This window comes from Microcaecilia unicolor, chromosome 5, assembly GCF_901765095.1.
Source record: "Microcaecilia unicolor chromosome 5, aMicUni1.1, whole genome shotgun sequence".
In the NCBI taxonomy this organism is placed as follows: Eukaryota; Metazoa; Chordata; class Amphibia; order Gymnophiona; family Siphonopidae; genus Microcaecilia; species Microcaecilia unicolor.
Genome location: NC_044035.1, coordinates 155319303 through 155341467, shown reverse-complemented (window position 1 = coordinate 155341467; position 22165 = coordinate 155319303). Strand labels below are relative to the sequence as shown.

The following is a 22165-nucleotide window of genomic DNA, read 5'->3' as shown; positions in this document are numbered from 1 at the left end:
TTCCCTTAGCTCTTACCTGACTGTTGCTATATAACATGTTAGGGATAAGCATAGGCAAGTATTTATGTCTCTTACCTGATAGCATCTTTGCTGGAAGCTTTAATTATTTCTGATGCACTTGGAACACCAACGCGTTTAAAAGTAATACCCTGCAATAAAGAAAATAAAATCTTAATTTAGCAGAAATGTCTATTCTTTGCATAGGTTAGAGGACCCCTGCTTAAAAGACCCCAAACAGTAGTAGTAGTATTTAAAAAAAACAAAAACAAAACTCTTAATAGTCACTGGACATACAACATTAGGGGCTGCAGGAATGTCTACCTCCCTCCCTTTTGTCCGGTGGAGTTGCAGGACCTTCAAGACAACTGTGATTTGCTGTTCAGCACAAACACTGTAATTAACCACCTTTGAGGAAACTATAAGGAGAAGCATTCGATGATAAGTGTTCATAAGTTCACATACATTAAATGAGATTTTTTGAAGAGTTTTGCACAAAAGAAATTTATGCTTATAAGCTTATAGTGAAATATTAAAATTTCACATAGGATAAGAAAGTTTTCTATCATTCCGAAACAGGCATAAATAGGTGCCAAATTTGGATATCTGAAGTCTTTTCCTAGCTTTATACACTTTTTTTTTGTAATACAGAGTTGAAGTTTGTTAATTACTTGAATTGAGAAAGGTCTTAGTCGCTGACTTCTAAGCTTTTGGGTTAGCTACTAAATCCAAAGAAAATTCGTCCAGGCCTGCTGTAATGCACTTTCAATTGGTCTGACTACAAAGGATTTGCACCAGCTCAAACTGATGCAGAATGCCACAGCACAACTGGCAGAAGGTTGTAAACATGACACTACATCATTTCTGGAAAAAAAAAATCGCAACCAATACAACACACACTTAAATTTAACATTTTATCTTCAAGACCCTTAAAGGTAATGGGGTAGAGTACTTAAAGAACAGGATCCCCCTTTAACACGTCCAAACTCAAGTTTCTTCCAAGGAATATCCCTAACTATACCCTCAGTATCAAAAATAGTTTTCAAGGGGAATGATGTGGACAAACTGAAAGAAATCCCAGTGAACCCTTAAGATATATTGGGCCAAATCAACAAATTGAAGAATAGTAAATCACCTGGACTGGATGGCATGAACCCTGGGGTACTAAAAGAACTCAACATGAACTTGCTGTTAGTGATCTGTATCCTGCCATTAATATCGTCCGTAGTACCTGAAGATTGGAGTGACTGATTTTTAAAAAGGTTTCTAGGGGTGATCCAAGAAATTACAGACCGGTAAAGCCTAACATCAATGCAGGCAAAATAGTGGAAGCTACTATAAAGAGCAAAATTACGGAACACATAGAAAAACATGGTTTGACGGGACTGAGTCAGCATGGATTCAGCCAAGGAAAGTCATGCCTCACCAATTTGCTTAATTTCTTTGAAGGGGTGAATATAAACATGTCAATAAAGGTGAGCCGGTCGATGTAGTTTATCTAGACTTTCAGAAAGCTTTTGACAAGCTCCTCATGAGAGACTCCTGAGATAGGAGGCAATGTTCTTCTGTGGATTAGGAATTGGTTACTAGACAGAAAACAGAGGGTAGGGTTAAATGGCCATTTTTCTCAGTTGAGACGGGTGAATAGTGGAATGCTGCAGGGATCCGTACTGGTACCAGTGCTATTTAACAAACTTATGAATGATATGAAAATCGGAACGAGCAGCGAGATGATTAAATTTGCAGATGACACAACACTATTCAAAGATGTCATAACGCATGCAGATTGTGAAAAATTGCAGAAAGGCCGGGCATCCAAATGGCAGATGAAATTTAATGTGGACAAATGCAAAGTGATGCACATTGGGAAGAATAATCTGAATTATAGTTACCTGATGCTAGGGTCCACCTTAGGAGTCAGCACTCAAGAAAAAGATCTGTCATTGTAGACAATATGATGAAAACTTGTGTTTAGTGTGCGGCGGCAGCCAAAAGCAAACAGGTTGCTTGGAATTATTAGGAAAGGGATGTTAAATAAGACCAAGATTATTATGATGCCTCGGTATCGCTCCATGGTGTGACCTCACCTTGAGTATTGCGTTCAATTCTGATCGCCGTATCTCAAAGAAGATATTTCGGAATTAGAAAAGGTTCAAAGAAGAGCGACCAAAATGACAAAGGGGATGGAACTCCTCTCATATGAGGAAAGGCTAGAGGTAATGGCTCTTCAGTTGGAAAAGAGATGGTTGAGAAGGGATATGATTGAGTCTATAAAGTCATAAGTGGGATAAAACAGGTTAAAAAGTGAATCAATTTTTCACTCTTTCAAAAAGTACAAAGACCAGGGGACACTTGAAATTACATGGAAATACTTTTAAAACAAAACAAATAGGAGAAAATATTTTTTCACTCAAAAAATAGTTAAGCAATGGAACTCTCTGCCGGAGAATATACTAACAGCAGTTAGTGTATCTAGATTTAAAAAAGGTTTAGTAAAGCTCCTGGAGGAAAAGTCCATAGTCTGTTATTGAGACAGACATGGGGAAGCCACTGCTTCCCCTGGGATTGGTAGCATGGAAGGTTGCTACTAATTGGGTTTCTGCCAGGTACTTTTGACCTGGATTAGTTACTGTTGGAAACAGGATAGTGGGCTAGACGGACCATTGGACTGACCCAGTATGGCTGTTCTTATGTTCTAAAAGTGATGTGGCACTTGCCAATAAGTCTTCTCTAAAGCAGCCCCCACACTCTGGAGTGTACTCCCAGATAGGCTTGGGTTAACACAAGGCTCTCTCTACATCAGGGAGCAGGTGAAAGCTTGGTTCTGCTCCCAAAACTTTAAAGGAAGTAATTACTGGACTAGTCACACACAGAAATGCTAACACTGGCTGCACAACTGTAGCAAGACTTGCTTATCCACTCATACTCTAGCTAAGATCATTTTCATGCATCTTTTCTGAAATTTTTCCTTAAGATTAGAAATTAAGAGTAACTAATGGGTCCGTATGTTCTACCTCTGCTTACACCCAATGCTGTCTATTAAGATTGTGTTGACATTGTGAAAGCATACAATGCTATAATGTGTGCTATTTGGTGCTGCATCCCTCTCATTCTATAACATGGCATCTAAATTCAAGCACTATTGCATGCTTAAATTTATAGAATACTAGTAAAACAGGCCCGTTTCTGACCCAAATGAAATGGGCGCTAGCAAGGTTTTCCTCGGAGTGTGTATGTTTGAGAGGAGAGAGAGAGAGAGAGAGAGAGAGAGAGAGAGAGAGAGAGTGTGTTGTGTGTGTGAAAGATGGTGTGTGTGTGTGTGTGAGTGAGAGAATGAGAGAGAGACAGAGTGTGTGTGTGTCAGAGAGAGTCAGAGTGAGTTTGTGAGAGACAGAATGTATGTGTGTGCGTGTGTGTGAGATAGAGTGTGAGTGAGAGACAGAGAGAGAGTGTGTGTGTGTGCGGCTCCGAGTTCCATGGCCCCCTCCTTTCCTCCCTCCCTCTCCTCCGAGTTCCAGGCCCCCTTTCTGTCCGAGGTGCAGGCCCCCCTCCCTCCCCCTTCCCAGCATGTTCCATGCCCCCCTTTCCTCGGAGTGTGTATGTTTGAGAGAGAGTGTGTGGGTGAGAGATGGAGTATGTGAGAGAGAATGAGTGAGAGAGACACAGAGTGTGTGTGTGTGTTTGTGTGAGAGACAGAGTGTGTGCGTGAGTCTGTGTGTGAGAGAGAGAGTGTGCGTGTGTGTGTGAGAGAAAGTGAAGCCTTCAAGCCTTGAAGCATTCGTGCACTCTGTAAGGCTCCATCTCCTCAATTGACGACACGTAGTTCCGGAACGTTGCAGGAATGCTTCAAGGCTTGAAGGCTTCACTTTCTCGGCTTCAGAACATTGGCGGTGCATTTTATCATATAGGATAGGACTAGCACTTACATGGGTGAATGTATACTTAAGTGCTCTGTTTGGCGGAACAGGGGGCTCTCATGCTTTGTGATTTATATTGCTACCCTATGACACCTTTCACCTTCAGGGTATTTCCCTTGATTGGCCTGCAGGTGGTGTTTGATGTCTGCATCACAGTTGTAACATAGGTCTGTTTTCTTTTTAGCTACATTCCCCAAAGAGAAAAGTAACTTGCAGTGCCATTGGTCGAATGTCCTTAATGCTAATGCTCTGTGCCCTGATTGGCACTGAAGTCAAAGCTTAGAATGTGCTAGAACTTTTCAGTCTCAGTTGGGAGAGTGGGGGGGAATAGATATCTTCGCTGAGGCCATGTTCAATTCCTGTGAGAAGTTTTGTTTTCCTGACCTCCCCACATACTACTTAGGTAGTAAAAAGTGTTCAGCTAGATTTAACACCAAATCCTTCTTAGTTTACTTGGTCCTGTTTAAACTTTTACCTTTCACTATTCTACGTTTTTGATAATGAACCTATTAGTTTGTTAGCTCTGTTGTCCTGGACTAAGAATCCTGGCAGTTTGGGTTCTTGGTCTGTGGGTGTTTTCTAGGGACTGTGGGACCCCTAGGTTTGTGGCCCCAGTACACCTAGAAACCACTGGGGAAATAAACTTGCAGGTGGGAGAACTTGTCCAAAGGCAAGCGGGTGGAGGGAATGCCAGTATAGGGGAAGGTGCACAAGTGACAGGCCTGGGCAGTGCTGGGCCACACCCTTCAGGTGGTCACAGGGTTAACCCCAGGTGGGTTCTAGTGGTAAGGCTAAGGTGTTACATGACACTCTGCTAGCACTTAAACACATTAGCAGTATTCTGCAACGTACACATGAACATCTCTTGGTGCCTAAATGCAAGGGGGGCATTCACTGGGGAGAAACATATTCAAGTTTGACAATTATGCATATAAATTACAGAATACTTTAAGTTTCATGTCAAGTACCAAATTTAGATGCACCACTTACACCAGCAACAGACCTGGTATAAATGGGTGTGCCTAAAATGTAGGTATGTTGAGTTCAACTTACACTAATTTTCTATAACAACAAGTACATAAGTATTGCCATACTGGGACAGACCGAAGATCCATCAAGCCCAGCATCCTGTTTCCAACAGTGGCCAATCCAGGTCACAAGTACTCGGTAAGATCCCAAAACAGTACAATACATTTTATGCTGCTTATTCTAGAAATAAGAAGTGGATTTTCCCCAAGTCCATTTTAATAATGGTGTATGGACTTTTCCATTCGGAAGCCATCCAAACCTTTTTTAAACCCCGCTAACTGCCTTTTTTTTTTTTTTAACTACATTCTCTGGCAATGAATTCCAGAGTTAATTACACATTGAGTGACGAAATATTTTCTCCAATTCATTTTAAATTTACTACTTTCTAGCTTTATGGTGTGCCCCCTAGTCCTCGTATTTTTGGAAAGAGTAAACAAATGATTCAAGTCTGCCCATTCCACTCCACTCATTATTTTATAGACCTCTATCATATCTCCCCTAAGCCACCTTTTCTCCAAGCTGAAGAGCCCTAGCTGCTTTGGCCTTTCCTCAAAGGGAAGTTATCCCATCCCCTTTATCATTTTCGTCACCCTTCTCAGTACCTTTTCTAATTCCACTATATCTTTTTTGAGATGCGATGAACAGAACACAATATTCGAGGTGCAGTAGCACCATGGAGTGATACAAAGGCATTATAACGTCCTCATTTTGTTTTCCATTCATTTCCTAATAATACCTAACATTCTATTTACTTTCTTAGCCGCCGCAGCACACTGAGGTTTCAATGTATCATCAACAATGATGCCTAGATCTCTTTCCCGGTCAGTGACTCCTAATGTGGAACCTTGCATTACATAACTATAATTTGGGTTCCTCTTTCCCACGTGCATCACTTTGCACTTGCGCACATTAAACATCATCTGCCATTTAGATGCCCAGTCTCCCAGTCTCGTAAGGTCCTCTTGTAATTTTTCAGAATCCTCTTGCGATTTAACAACTTTGAATAACTTTGTGTCATCCGCAAATTTAATTACCTCACTAGTTACTCCCATCTCTAGATCATTTATAAATATGTTAAAAAGCAGCAGTCCCAGCACAGACAACTGGGTAACCCCACTATCTACCCTTCTCCATTGAGAATACTGACAATTTAACCCTACATTCGGTTTTCTATCTTTTTTTAACCAGTTTTTAATTCACAATAGGACACTGCCTCCTATCCCATGACTTTCCAATTTCCTCTGGAGTCTTTCACGAGTACGTGCTCTTACAGAATAATCTCTCTAGCCCATATTAGACGAGCACCTAAATTGTGGTACCCAGTTTTACAACTGTTTATAGTGGTTAGGGTGGTGGACTTTGGTCCTGGGGAACTGAGGAACTGAGTTCAATTCCCACTTCAGGCACAGGCAGCTCCTTGTGACTCTGGGCAAGTCACTTAACCCTCCATTGCCCCATGTAAGCCGCATTGAGCCTGCCATGAGTGGGAAAGCGCGGGGCACAAATGTAACAAACAAACAAACACGACTGACTTATTCTTGCTGTACACTGCCTTGGGTGAATTTCTTCAAAAAGGCAGTAAATAGTTCATTAAGATTTAATTCAGTTTGTTTTCTATGCTAGGATACCTTCAGGACTTACATTAGAGATCAAATTATTTCATAATTAAAAGAAGGCTGCAGTGAATAAGTAAACTCACTGAAGAGACTGAAGAGAGGGAGCTCAGAGAGGTTCTGGCGGGTCCTCTTAAAGATTTGTTTAATAAATCCTTGGAGACGGGAGAGGTTCCAAGGGATTGGAGAAAGGCGGATGTGGCCCCTCTTCACAAAAGTGGCGATAGGGAAGAAGCTGGAAACTACAGGCCGGTAAGCCTCACTTCGGTTATTGGAAAAGTAATGGAAGTGATGCTGAAGGAAAGGATAGTGAATTTTCTGGAAGCCAATAAGTTGCAAGATCCGAGAAAACATTGTTTTACCAGAGGGAAATCGTGCCAAACGAATCTCATTGAATTCTTTGATTGGGTAACTGGAGAATTGAATCATCGACATGCTATAGACATAATCTACTTAGATTTTAGCAAAGCTTTTGACACGGTTCCCCACAGGAGGCTCTTAAATAAACTCGATGGGCTGAAGATAGGTCCCAAAGTGGTGAACTGGATTAGGAACTGGTTAATGGACAGACGACAGAGGGTAGTGGTAAATGGAGATCGCTCGGAGGAGGGAAAGGTGAGTAGTGGAGTGCCTACTACTACTACTATTTCTACTATTTAGCATTTCTATAGCGCTACAAGGCATACGCAGCGCTGTACAAACATAGAAGAAAGACAGTCCCTGCTCAAAGAGCTTACAATCTAATAGACAAAAAATAAATAAAGTAAGCAAATCAAATCAATTAATGTGAACGGGAAGGAAGAGAGGAGGGTAGGTGGAGGCGAGTGGTTACAAGTGGTTACGAGTCAAAAGCAATGTTAAAGAGGTGGGTTTTCAGTCTAGATTTAAAGGTGGCCAAGGATGGGGCAAGACGTAGGGGCTCAGGAAGTTTATTCCAGGCGTAGGGTGCAGCGAGATAGAAGGCGCGAAGTCTGGAGTTGGCAGTAGTGGAGAAGGGAACAGATAAGAAGGATTTATCCATGGAGCGGAGTGCACGGGAAGGGGTGTAGGGAAGGACGAGTGTGGAGAGATACTGGGGAGCAGCAGAGTGAATACATTTATAGGTTAGTAGAAGAAGTTTGAACAGGATGCGAAAACGGATAGGGAGCCAGTGAAGGGTCTTGAGGAGAGGGGTAGTATGAGTAAAGCGACCCTGGCGGAAGATGAGACGGGCAGCAGAGTTTTGAACCGACTGGAGAGGGGAGAGGTGACTAAGTGGGAGGCCAGCAAGAAGCAGATTGCAGTAGTCTAAACGAGAGGTGACAAGGGTGTGGATGAGGGTTTTGGTAGAGTGCTCGGAAAGAAAGGGGCGGATTTTACGGATGTTGTAAAGAAAGAAACGACAGGTCTTGGCGGTCTGCTGGATATGAGCAGAGAAGGAGAGAGAAGAGTCAAAGATGACCCCAAGGTTTCGAGCTGAGGAGACAGGGAGAATGAGAGAGCCATCAACAGAAATAGAAAACGGGGGGAGCGGGGAGGTGGGTTTGGGGGGGAAAATGAGAAGCTCGGTTTTGGTCATATTTAATTTCAGGTGGCGTTGAGACATCCAGGCAGCAATGTCAGACAAGCACGCTGAAACTTTGGTTTGGATGCAAGGTGAGATATCAGGGGTAGAAAGGTAGATTTGGGAGTCATCAGCATAGAGGTGGTAGGAAAAGCCATGGGATGAGATTAATGAACCAAGGGAAGAAGTGTAGATAGAAAAGAGGAGGGGACCGAGAACAGAACCCTGAGGTACACCGACAGGCAGAGGGATAGAAGTAGAAGAGGATCCACCAGAGTGAACACTAAAGGTGCGGAGGGAGAGGTAGGAAGAGAACCAGGAAAGGACAGAGCCCTGGAATCCAAGTGAGGACAGGGTATCGAGAAGTATGCTGTGATCGACAGTGTCAAAAGCAGCGGAAAGATCAAGAAGAATGAGGATGGAATATTGACCTCTGGATTTAGCCAGTAATAGGTCATTGGAGACTTTAGTAAGCGCAGTTTCAGTTGAGTGGAGAGGGCGAAAACCAGATTGTAATGGGTCAAGAATAGCATGTGAGGAGAGAAAATCAAGGCAGCGGCGGTGAACAGCACGCTCAAGTAATTTGGAGAGAAAAGGAAGGAGGGAGATGGGTCGGTAATTAGAGGGACAAGTAGGGTCAAGTGAAGGCTTCTTAAGGAGAGGTGTGACCACAGCATGTTTAAAGGAAGCAGGGACAGTCGCAGTGGAAAGTGAGAGGTTGAGAATGTGACAGATAAAAGGAATAAGAGTAGGAGAGATGGCATTAAGAAGGTGGGTGGGAATGGGATCAGAGGAACAGGTGGTACATTTTGAGGAAGAAAGGAGAAGTGTAGTTTCCTCAATAGTAACTTCAGGAAAGGAGGAAAGGGAATGAGGGGAAGGAGAGAGAGGGGAACGGACTAGTGGAGGGAGAGCTGGTGAGGTAGAGAAAGCAAGGTTTATCTTTTGAACCTTGTTGTGAAAGAATTCAGCAAGGGTCTGAGGAGATAATGAAGGGGGAGTTGGGGGAGGGGGCACCTTGAGGAGAGAGTTCAATGTGGTGAAGAGAAGTCGAGGATTAGAGCCAAGAGAGTTGGTCAGTTGGATATAATAATCCTGTTTGGCACGTAAAAGAGCAGATTGGAAGGAGGTCAGCATGAACTTAAAGTGTAAGAAATCAGCAAGGGCCCGAGATTTCCGCCAGAGGCGTTCGGCGGAGCGGGTACAGGAACGTAGGTAGCGGATATTAGAAGTCAGCCAAGGTTGGGGTTTTGTACGCCTTACAGGGCGGGTCATCAAAGGTGCAAGAGTGTCTAAGGCAGAGGATAGAGTATTGTTGTAAGAAGAAACAGCCTCGTTGACAGACGTGGATGGTGCCACAGTAGAGAGGAGGTTTGAAACATGGGAGGATAGAGATGAAGGGTATCGGTGCTGGGGCCGATTCTGTTCAATATATTTGTGAGTGACATTGCCGAAGGGTTAGAAGGTAAAGTTTGCCTATTTGCGGATGATACTAAGATTTGCAACAGAGTGGACACCCGGGAGGGAGTGGAAAGCATGAAAAAGGATCTGAGGAAGCTAGAAGAATGGTCTAAGGTTTGGCAATTAAAATTCAATGCGAAGAAATGCAAAGTGATGCACTTAGGGAGTAGAAACCCAAGAGAGACTTATGTGTTAGGCAGGGAGAGTCTGATAGGTACTGAGGGGGAGAGGGATCTTGGGGTGATAATATTCGAGGATCTGAAGGCGACGAAACAAGTGTGACAAGCCGGTGGCCGTAGCAAGAAAGTTGCTAGGCTGTATAGAGAGAGGTGTGATCAGCAGAAGAAAGGAAGTGTTGATGCCCCTGTACAAGTCGTTGGTCAGGCCCCACCTGGAGTATTGTGTTCAGTTTTGGAGGCCGTACCTTGCGAAGGATGTTAAAGAAATGGAAGCGGTGCAAAGAAAAGCTACGAGAATGGTACGGGATTTGCGTTCCAAGACGTATGAAGACAGACTTGCTGACCTGAACATGTATACCCCGGAGGAAAGGAGGAACAGGGGTGATATGATACAGACGTTCAAATATTTGAAAGGTATTAATCCGAAAACAAATCTTTTCCGGAGATGGGAAGGCAGTAGAACGAGAGGACATGAAATGAGGTTGAAGGGGGGCAGCCTCAGGAAAGATGTCAGGGAGTATTTTTTCCACAGAGAGGGTGGTAGATGCTTGGAATGCCCTCCCGCGGGAGGTGGTGGAGATGAAAACGGTAATGGAATTCAAACATGCGTGGGATATGCATAAAGGAATCCTGTGCAGAAGGAATGGATCCTCAGCTTAGCCGAAATTGGGTGGCGGAGCAGGTGGGGGGGAAGAGGGGTTGGTGGTTGGGAGGCGAGGATAGTGGAGGGCAGACTTATACGGTCTGTGCCAGAGCCGGTGATGGGAGGCGGGACTGGTGGTTGGGAGGTGGGAAGTACTGCTGGGCAGACTTGTACGGTCTGTGCCCTAAATAAGGCATGTACAAATCAGGGTAAGGTATACACATATGTTTGTCTTGTTAGGCAGACTGGATGGACCGTGCAGGTCTTTTTCTGCCGTCATCTACTATGTTACTAAAATAACACCATAAACCTTTCAAATGTTCCTGCTAACCTGCATTAAGTATCTCTGATGTAGTTCTTCTTGTTTGGTACTGTTGTAGTCATCAGATAGGTTTGGCAGTTTGCAGAAGACTTTAACCACTTATAGTGTTCTGGACTACCTTTTATTTTTCCCAGTTTTCCCTCTCCCAGGCTGCATCCAATAAAGGGGAACATACTTACCTGTAGCAGGTATTCTCCGAGGACAGCAGGCTGATTATTCTTACAACTGGGTCGACGATCTGCATCGGCCCGGGAATCGGCATGAACATAGCAAATATAAAAGTTAGCCAGAGCCTTCTGGCACGCGTGCAGCAATCACTGACTTCCCGCACAACCGCAATCCTCCGTTAAGTTCTAACGCATAAAGAAACAAAACAACTCCAAGGGGAGGTGGGCGGGTTTGTGAGAATAATCAGTCCTCGGAGAATACCTGCGACAGGTAAGTATCTTCGCTATCTACGAGGACAAGCAGGCTGAGTTGTTCTCACAACTGGGGTGTCCCTAGCATCCAGGCTCAACCAAAACAAACAACATTGGTCAATTGGGCCTCGCAACAGTGAGGACAAAAACATAGATTAACCTGAAAGTATATACAGCTAGCTGACAGTGCAGCCTGGAACAGAATAAAACGGGCCTAGGTTGGGTGGAGTTAGATTCTAAACCCCAAACAGATTCTGCACCATCAACTGCCCAAACCGACTATCGCGTTGGGTATCCTGCTCAAGGCAGTAGTGTGATGTGAATGTGTGGACTGAAGACCACATTGCAGCTTTGCAAATCTCTTCAATGGAGGCTGACTTTAAATGAGCCACCGATGCAGCCATGGATCTGACCTTATGGGCCGTGACATGGCCCTCCGGAGTCAGCCCAGCTTGGGCATAAGCGAAGGAAATGCAATCTGCTAGCCAATTGGAGATTGTGCGTTTTCTGATGGCGACTCCCCTCATGTTGGGGTCAACAGCAACAAACAACTGGGCAGACTGTCTGAAGGGCTTCGTCCGCTCCACGTAAAAAGCCAATGCTCTCTTGCAGTCCAAGGTGTGCAAACTTTCGCCAGGGTGGGCATGAGGGCGAAGGAAAAATGTTGGCAAGATAACTGACTGGTTCAGATGGAACTCCGACACCACCTTCGGCAGGAACTTAGGGTGAATGCGGAGGACTACTCTGTTACGATGACACTTAGTATAAAGGTACATCCACCACTAGTGCCTAAAGCTCAATGACCCTACGAGCTGAAGTAACAGCCACCAAGAAAATGACCTTCCAGGTCAAATACTTCAGATGGCAGGAATTCAGTGGCTCAAAAGAAGAGTTCATCAGCTGGGTGAGAACGACATTGTGATCCCATGACACTGGCGGAGGTTTGACTGGGGGCTTTGACAAAAGCAAACCTCTCAAAGCGAACAAGTAAAGGCTGTCCAGAGATAGGCTTTCCTTCTACATGCAGATGATAAGCACTGATTGCACTAAGATGAACCCTTACTGAGTTGGTCTTGAGATCAGACTCCGACAAGTGTAGAAGGTACTCAAGCAGGGTCTGTGTAGGACAAGAAAGTGGATCTACGGCCTTGCTGTCATACCAGACGGCAGACCTCCTCCATTTAAAAGAGTAACACCTCTTAGTGGAAATCTTTCCCAGAAGCAAGCAAGACCCAGGAGACACCCTCCGGAAGATCCAAGGAGACTAATTCTAAGCTCTCAACATCCAGGCCACGAGAGCCAGAGACTGGAGGTTGGGATGTAGAAGCGACTCCTCGTTCTGAGTGATGAGGGTTGGAAAACACTCCACGGTTTCTCAGAGGACAACTCCAGAAGAAGAGGGAACCAAATCTGACGCAGCCAGTAAGGTGCAATCAGGATCATGGTTCCGCGGTCTTGCTTGAGTTTCAGCAAAGTCTTCCCTACTAGAGGTATGGGAGGACACGTATACAGAAGGTCTGTTCCCCAATGTAGAAGAAAGGCATCTGACGCTAGTCTGTCGTGGGCCTGAAGCCTGGAACAGAACTGAGGGACCCTGTGATTGATTTGTGTGGTAAAAAGATCTACTGAGGGGGTGTCCCATGCTTGGAAGACTGTGGGCTACGCTCATATTCAACGACCACTTGTGAGGTTGCATTACCCTGTTCAGCCTGTCGGCCAGACTGTTTACACCTGCCAGAGAAGTGACTTAGAGAAACATGCCGCGATGGCATGCCCAAAGCCACATCTGGACGGCTTCCTGACACAGGTGAGATCCAGTGCCCCCTGCCTGTTGGTAGTACATTGCAACCTGATTGTTTGAATCAAGATGATTTGGTTAGACAGCTGATCTCTGAAAGCCTTCAGAGTGTTCCAGATTGCTCGAAGCTCCAGGAGGTTGATCTGAAGACCTGTTTCCTGGAAGGACCAGGCTCCCTGAGTATGAAGCCCATCTACATGAGCTCCCCAACCTAGGAGGGATGCAATCCGTCATCAGCACTTTCTGCGGCTGAGGAATTTGGAATGGTCGTCCCATGGTCAAATTGGGCCAGACTGTCCACCACTGAAGAGAATTGCGAAAGTCGGTGGACAATTGGATCACATCCTCTAGATTCCCCATAGCTTGGAGCCACTAGGAAGCTAGGGTCCATTGAGCAGATCTCATGTGTAGACGTGCCATGGGTGTAACACGAACTGTAGAAGCCATGTACCCCAAAAGTCTCAACATTTGCCGAGCTGTGATCTGCTGAGACACTCAAGTCGCGGACAACAGGGACAGAAGGTTGTCTCTGCCTGTGTCTCGGGAAGATAGGCTCGAACCGTCCCTCCTGCCCAGCAGCGCTCCAATGAACACCAATTTCTGAACAGGAGTGAGATGGGACTTGGCGTAATTTATTACAAACCCCAGTAGTTTCAGCACCTGCATAGTCATCTGCATGAACTCCCGAGCACCTGCCTCCGAGGTGCTCTTCACTAGCCAATCGTCAAGCTAAGAGAACACATGCACCCCCAGTCTGTGTAGCAATGAGGCGACTACTGCTAGGCATTTTGTGAATACTCTGGGCGCAGATGCCGGGCCAAAGGGCAGTACGCGGTACTGAAAGTGAAAGTATCGGGATGTGTATGTAAGCATCCTTTAAGTCCAGAGAAAATAGCCAATCGTTTTCCTGAATCATGGGTAGAAGGGTGCCCAAGGAAACCATTCTGAACTTTTCTCGGACTAGGAATTTGTTCAGGGACCTTAGGTCTAGGATGGGATGCATCCCCTGTTTTCTTTTGCACAAGAAAGTACCTGGAATAGAATCTCAGCCTTTCTTCCCATGGTGGAATGGGTTCAACCGCATGGGCCTTTAGAAGGGTGGACAGTTCCTCTGCAAGAACCTGCCTGTGCTGGAAGCTGTATGAATGAGCTCCCGGTGGGCAATTTGGAGGTTTGGACTCCAGATTGAGGGTGTATCCTAACAGGACTATTTGAAGAACCCAATGGTCGAAGGTTACGAGAGGCCACCTTTGGTGAAAAATGTTAACCTTTCCCCAACCAGCAAGTCGTCCAGCATGGACACTTTTACTGTGGCTATTCTTTGCTGGAGCCAGTCAAAAGCCCGTCCCTTGCTTTTGCTGGGAAACAGCAGGGGCCTTGGGCGCATGCAGTTGATGAGAACGAGCGCGATATCTTCATGCTCTGGAGGGGGGGGGGGGGGGCACCCCATCAGACCTTCAAAATTTCATGACCTGGATAAACAGTTGTAACCAGGACATTCAGTTCACTGAGCAACACTCATTTGAACACATTCATTATTTAGATGTAGAGGTCAATATAGTTTCCAACAAGTTTGTCACCAAAGTATTAAAAAAAAAAAACTACTGATAGGAACACTTTTTTTTTTTACACAATTCAAGTTGTCACCCTACACATCTTAAAGATAGTCTTCCTTTTTCTCAGATGCTTAGACTGAGACGCATCTGCACCAATATGTTGTCATTCAAGACGCAAGCTAAAAGTTTAATGTCAGATCTATCAGACAGGGGTTACTCGAAATCGGTCCTCAAAAAGGCTTATCGGAGGGCGAAATACAATAGAAATGTATTGTTTAGTACCACGAAACATCAAGCAGAAGACAATGTGTTTACCATGGTGATGCGATATAATGAACACAGTCTTCATCTTGCACATTTAGTAAAGAACAGATGGGAAATTATGAAATCAACTCCTGCATTTGAACATCTCAACTTACGAATTGCTTTTACCAGGAGTAATAACATTAAGGAGATCGTTAGCCCTGCTGATTTGGGACCTTCGCACAAAAGTAAATTACAACATGCTGTTGGGCATTTTAAATGCGGTCTTTGTCAGATTTGTGCTATCACAATATAGACCAAGCAGTTTGTGAATCCCAAAACCAATAAATCTTATAAGCTGTCTCACTTTCACAAATTGTTCATCTGACCACGTTGTATATTCCTTAAGCTGTCCTTGCAGAAAAACCTACATAGGCATGACAATGAGGCCATTGAAGACTAGGATTTTGGAACATAGATCCAACATCCGGAGATCAGCAATCAAGGAACCATTAGTGAAACACTGCATTGCGCACAAACACAGATTTGAAGACTTGTGGTGTTTTGCTATTGACAAGATTGATATTCCACTTAGAGGTGGGAACCGCAAATTAAGATTATTAAGAAGGGAGGCTAAGTGGATCTTTGAGCTTGACACTGTAGAACCTAACGGGCTCAATAACTCTATTGATTGGTATAACTTTTACTAATCTTTATCAGCTGCTCATTCCGTTTTGATTGCAGTATTTAGATCAGCTGTTTGTACGTTGACGCCGAGGCGCCATTTTGAATTTTCAGATGCTTCCACTCCAAGTATGTCTGTCCGTGGGATGACAATTTTTTGTTATGCGCTCTTTTTCTTCTTTGTTGAATACCTTTGTGGTCACTTCTGTTTATTTCAGCCCTTAAACTCTGAGCCCCCAGCATTGCAATCTAGCACTCTGTTCCTGAAGAAGCCGTGTTCTGAGGTGAAACGGTGGTCCCCGTTGAACGGACAATGATGAGTGCTCTAAAGATAAGTGGAAGTCTTCTTATCGTGCTGCTGTTTAAAGGGCTGTCTTCAGAAGGAGACCTTAGGAGTGTTTGATTTACAAAGAATTCAGTTTGAGGCTTAATTTTAACGCCAGTGCTGTCGGAGTTTTTTGCCCAAAGATAGAGCCTGAGCGTATGTTATAGATTAAAGCTTACAGCTCATAACCACTTTTCAAACCTGAGGCAGTTTGCCTCCGGTTTCTGAGGGCTTTTTCTCCGTAGCACCAATTAAGCACCTTGCATATTTTCAGCTAGAGTTGCTATTTGCTCAGTATTAGGTTACATTGTTTTCACTCTAGCATACTGCATTATTTTCTGATTTGCTTCCTCATGGCGACACAGGAGTGTACCTACGCCTAGAATAGGAATAGGGAACACTCCGCGACCCACCAAAATACCTCCTGGTTGAGGAGGTTGTAGCAGGCACCTGGCAGGAGAGAAAATCCATTGCATCTGTGTGCTTCTTGATCTGATTCACCAGATCCTCTACCTTCTCTCCGAAAAGGTTATCCCTCCGGCAAGGAACATCCGCAATTCTCTGCTGGACCGAGTGGTCCAGGTCAGTGACACGCAGTCATAAGAGTCTGCACACTGCTATACCTTGAGCAGAGATTCTGGATGCTACATTAAAAGTGTCGTAAGCGCCCCTGGCCAGGAATTTACGACACGCCTTCAGCTGCCTGACCATCTGGTGAAAAGATTCAGCCTACTCCAGTGGGAGGGTATCGACCAAACTGGACAGCTGTCTCACCGAATTCCGCAAGTGGATGCTCGTGAAGAGCTGGTAAGATTGAATACGGGAAGTGAGCATAGCGGCCTGATACGTCTTCCTTCCAAAAGAGTCCAAGGTTCTAGCTTCTCTGCCTGGTGGTGCCAAAGCATAGTCCCTAGAACTCTTGGCTCTCTTCAGGACGGAGTCCCCCACCATGTAGTTATGGGGAAACTGAGACCTCATCAACCCAGGTTCACCGTGAATCCGATACTGGGACTGTCTTTTTAGGGATCACGGGGCCAAACAGAGGGAACAACCAGTTTCGCATAAGGACTTCCCGGTGTACCGTATGCAACGGAGCAGTTACAGCCTCTAGGTGGAGAGGTGTAGTCCAGGACCTCAAGCATCTCAGTCCTGGGCTCGTCCTCCACGTCTACGGGGAATGGAATGGCCTCAGCCATTTCACACACAAAAGAGGCAAGGAGAGGCACTTGGGGGAGGGGGGGGGGGAATAGTCTCCTTTCAGGTGGAAGGGAAGGTTCAGAGAGAATCCCAAAGAACTCATCTGAGGAGAAGTACCTAGGATCCTCCTCTGAATCCCACGAGCACTCTTCAGTATCAGAAAGCATTTCCCTCAGTGACCTCCGAGACTGTACCTGACTCGATCCCGAAGAACGTCTTCGATGGTGGTGTTGAGGGGCCGACGCCTGCTTGGACTGCGGTGAAGCTTCCTCCACAGACGTCAATGGGGAGTCAACCTGGGTAGCAGTCGACACCACAGCCGCAATTGGCACCGAGATCGCGGACCTCACTGCAGGTGAAGGGCCAGATGGAGCTGCAATAGACGGCACGGCAGGCGCAAGCCCCCCCCCCCCCCCCGACGCCAAAGCAGACTGGCATAGCAGTCCTTCCAGGAGCTCTAGAAGACCTGGAAGCGCACGTCGAGAGCCGCCATCGAAGAAGGCTGCAGGGCCAATGGAGCAGTCGGTAGCAGAATTGGTTGAGGCTCAGAAGCAGGAAGCTGACGCGTCGGCACCTCCTGTATGGAGGGGGAGCAGTCCTCCCGGCGTTGAGGCTTCTTGGGTGCCGAATCCTTCCACACCCCAGAGCACCCGGCACCGTGGATCGAGGGGGAACAGTGACAGTGCTTCTTCGCTTTCGCTTGATGCACGTCACTGAGGCTCCTCGTTGCCAACGAGGACAATGTCAAATCCTCACGTCGCATTGGGTCAAGTCTGACGATGGATGGTCCAGGGGGCCTGCACAGCAGGAGGCCTCAAGATAGGTAGAGACCCACTCAATACCTCACTGCTCCCAGCGTGCCGAGGCCTCTCAGCAGCCATGCGTACCTCTGCTCCCGACAGCGATGCGTCCCTTGATGTCGACGTCAAAGGACCAGATCAAGCCCCAAAAAGCTCCTCTATCTGGGCTTCTTGAGCAAGTTGTGTCCTCTTTTTCATACGAAAACAGAGGGCACAACGAGCCGGGCTATGGTTGGGCCCAAGGCACTGGATACACCAGGAATGGGTATCTGTACCTGAGATAGTCCAGTTGCACCGAGTACAACGTTTGAAGCCGCTGGGTGTCTTCGATGACATAGAAGGGGAAAACACACTGGCTAAATCAAACGACTCGACTGTGCCGAGGAAAAAAAGGCACAAAAAAAGGGTAGAAAACAGCCGCTGATGAAAAAGGAAAGGAAACTTAAAAAGGAAATTATTTAAAAAAAAAAAAAATTTTTAATGAAGAAAACAAAGTCAAAAAGCAAACAATGATAAGGTTGAATTGCTAGGAAGGAAAGAAGGTGGCACGACAGGCTGTGGCAAACTTATTTTTGCTATGTTCATGCCAATTCCTGGGTCGACGCGGATCGTCAACCCAGTTGTGAGAACAACTCAGCCTGCTTGTCCTCGGAGAAACATCGAATCACCATCCAAAAAACATTGAATCACTTTCCAAAGTACAATCATCTTCATATTTTGTCATTTCATATGAAACATCAAGATCTAGAGAAACAGAAATACCCAATCTAAAGATGACCAGAAAGCATGGGGGTGGGGGAGAATTATTAAGCTGCAGAAAAATGGCATTTCACCGCAGCTTAGCTTACCGTGGGAGTCACTAACTTGTGATAACTCAATACTGCAGGTTAGAGACTCCTATTGAAAAGGAATAACACAACAACTTATGATCAACTTTGCAGGTTGTGTTATTCAGATCCACAAGAGTACGAGTCTACTAAGGTCTTCTTAAAGGGGCTAGAGCTGCACAAACAAAAAATGCTCCTCCTCTTCCCACAAACCCCAACTCAGTTTGAACAATGCCCCCCCCCCCCCCCAATCAATTCCTGGTGGTCTAGGGTTTGGGGGCAGGAGTGATCCCCAATTGCTTCTATCCCACCAGCACCAGCCGATAGTACTGTTGGAAGCTGCTAGCATCTTTTTTTAAACCCTGTGTCAGAATGGGCAGAAGCAACTGGGGATCCCTCGTGCTGTAGACCAGAGGCTAACAAAGAATGATGATGCCCCCCCCCCCCCCCAAATTTACTGTGCAGCTCTAGACCCTTTAAGGTGGTGCCTGGGAACACAGGGCCCCAGCCCTCCAGGACAGGACAAACATCAACTGTAAGATGGCATTACTTTTCATGTATTAATCTGATTCACATAAGGTGTTTTGCATATCATTATTATGCATTCCATGCATTACGGTAAAATAATGCACAATTTTGCCATTTAATGTGTATTAAGGGGCAAAAAAACCCATGTGTTATTCACTTAAAACACATTAGCATGACAAGACATATCAAGACAGCAATGGCAACTCCAGTAGCTGGAATGTAAAAACAGTGCTAGCAGAAATTCTACGATCTCTGTCCTAGAAATGGTAAAGAAAGACAGGATCAAATATTTTACACAACACTTGCTGTTGGTTTAAATTATGAACTGATGAGTGTGACTGCTGGGAGACTGGACAGACCATTCAGATCTTTATCTGCCATCATCTACTATGTTAGTATGTTATACCTAAACATGCTGGAGAATTCATCAACTAACCAGCATGAAGCATTAGCTATCAACAAATGTCTTGCGGTGTGGTTCCCCGAGGAAGATTACCGAAACAGGATCGTTGGAATCAACATGCAAGCTGGAGCATATAAGATAAGTTTATTCGTGCACTCTATGAAAGATTGTGATTCAAGAGCAATTAGTGCATCAACAGATTTAAATATAATAAAAAGACTTAAAATATTTAAAAAGCTACGGGGTTTTTTTTAGTCGATGACTTTTTTTTGAGTTGTTGCCGCAATAGTTGAGACTTTTTCCTCCTTTTCAATATAGACACTATAGCACTGCCAGTTTTGGTTGTTGAGACATCAATATTAGTGAGCAGTGGTTTGGGATCTGGATATGGTATGTTATACCTATCCTCATTAAGGTCTGGAATTTCTAGAAGATAGGACTGAATCTTGGAATAATTAAGGAGTCAGGGCTGGTGGGCTAATGAAAGCAGGCAGCCCAGAAAAAGTGGTTTTACTTATGGATTTCCTGTTATGCAGGATCCAGGGCACCTGCCTTTTTGCCCATAGGTAAAAGCAGCTCTGTCAAGATTAAAGGGGTTGCTAGTTCCCAGCATCTCTGTACTTGGAAAAATCCCTAAGTCCCAGATGGAGTGCATGAAGCCGAAGACGATCTCAGGATGGGAAAACAGAAGGGGAAGCCATCAGGGCAGAGAACCTCTCAAAATGTTCATGGATAGGGCTGGAGATGTGTTCCTGCGATCTGTAGTATATGGGCATAATCTTGCCTCTGTAAAACCAGGTTAATGTGGTATTTGCTAAAGGATAAATGTGTTTTAGTAACTACCACATTAATACGGTCTGTACTAATGAACATTAAAAGATAATGAATAGGCTCCGCAGATTGTATTGTGAATAAGAAAGCAAAAACTTAGGTGATTTACCGCTCTCTGTTCCACAGATCTCAACTGATCTATTTCTTTGCGCTGATAAAAACAAATGCAAATTCCAGTGCGTCCTGCTCGACCAGTCCGTCCAGAGCGATGGATATAAGACTCCACATCCTGGAAAAAGTGAGAGATTTTTTTCTTCAGCAAGATTCATCATGAGGCACTTACACACAAGTATCAAATTCTGAGCTGCCCCTTCTTACTGCTCAAAGAATCCATAACAACTACTTCCAAACCCTACTCCACAGAACCTACTATAGGCATATTCTCTCAATGAAATCTCTATCAGGTCATTCTCATCTCTGGGTTCAATCAAAGCAGACATGTATTCCAGGGTATGCTATGGTAGGTTTGGGGGGGGGGGGGGGGTGGAGAGAAGGCAAAATCCACCCACCTGTCAGCCCAGAAACCTGGACAAACGGGCTGGCTGGGAAAAAAAAAAAAGGTTCCCTGACAGTCCCCTGAAAAGGAGGACATGTCTGGGGAGATGTGGACATATGGTAACCCTACATAAGATGGTCTATAAAATCTTTGGTTGAGGGAGAAGATATAGCTTATTCCTCATCACACAAATGTTTTGAACTAGTGAAAGCTGTTTAGACTTGAAAAGCACATGATAATTAAACTGCCTGAATTTAATAGCAGGGACAATTAAATTTAAAAAAAAAAAAAAAAAAATCTTCCAGCAGTATGGTATCTTATAATTTTAAATTCACAGTTCCATATAGCACCAGACTCACTTTTAAAAGGACTCAGCGGTGACTCATTTCATATAAGCATTTAACCCACAGCTCACCAACCTGTTCATCGGTCCGAAAAACTTTTTTTACATAGAAAATTGGAATGAATGCAGAAATTTGAAATTTCAAGTCTGGTGCTATATGGAACTGTGAATTTAAAATGATAAGATATACCATATTGCTGGGAGATTTTTTTTTAACCTGAAAAGCAACATCCTGCAACAGTACCTTTGGTGGCGATCCCTGTATGACCAGATCAACCTCTGGGATATCCAGACCACGTGCAGCCACATTAGTCGCAACCAGAACTTCAAAGGAGCCATTTCTAAAACCTTTCAATGTGATCTCTCTTTGTTTTTGTGGAATGTCACCATGTAGGGACTGGGCATCCTGCAACAAAATTAAAGGCATTAATATTGTAGCAACACACTTAGTCTTCAAAAGATATTTGGATTAAGAAATACTGGTTTGTAATCAGAAGTATATATCTAAAAATACCAAGATCAGATGTTTGAAAAGGAATGGATTACTGCAGCACATTTGCAAGTACGGTTATTACTGCACGGTTAGTTACCTAGCTTAAGCTTATTTTTATATTAAATACTATTCAACAAATACATTTGAGTATGAAACCTCTTTCTATGCTGACTAGGTTTACACAGTTGGATTTACTGCCTAGGTTTATACAGTTGGATGCAAAGGTTTAGGAACCACTTGGTTAAATTTATGTTTCAATGAATGCTTAAGTGAACAAAAGTTGACACACCCTCTTATGTGGTACAATGTTAATATGACACTATAATTATTTTAACAGATTAAATATGGTGAGCACAAAAGTTTGGACACTTCCAGTTAATTCATTACTTTTTTTAAGCTAATAAAGCCCTAAAAGTTATTAACTAGGTAGGCCTTAATTAGGCAGCGGAAGACAATTCCATAGTTGGACACACTCTTGACCCTTCACTTGACTGTAATTCTGTCTAACATGAGCTCCT

General features: G+C 44.5%; 1 protein-coding gene across 1 annotated transcript in view; it reads right to left on the bottom strand.

Annotated features, from left to right (window-relative positions):
* DDX21 (DExD-box helicase 21) overlaps positions 1-22165 on the bottom strand; it is a 122248-nt gene that overhangs the window by 46671 nt on the left and 53412 nt on the right. Inside the window, exons 9-11 of the mRNA XM_030203466.1 lie at positions 21399-21560; positions 20425-20544; positions 76-149 (exon numbers count right to left, since the gene is read on the bottom strand). Coding sequence (XP_030059326.1) covers positions 76-149; positions 20425-20544; positions 21399-21560 — 356 coding nt within the window. The remainder of the gene's footprint in view (positions 1-75; positions 150-20424; positions 20545-21398; positions 21561-22165) is intronic.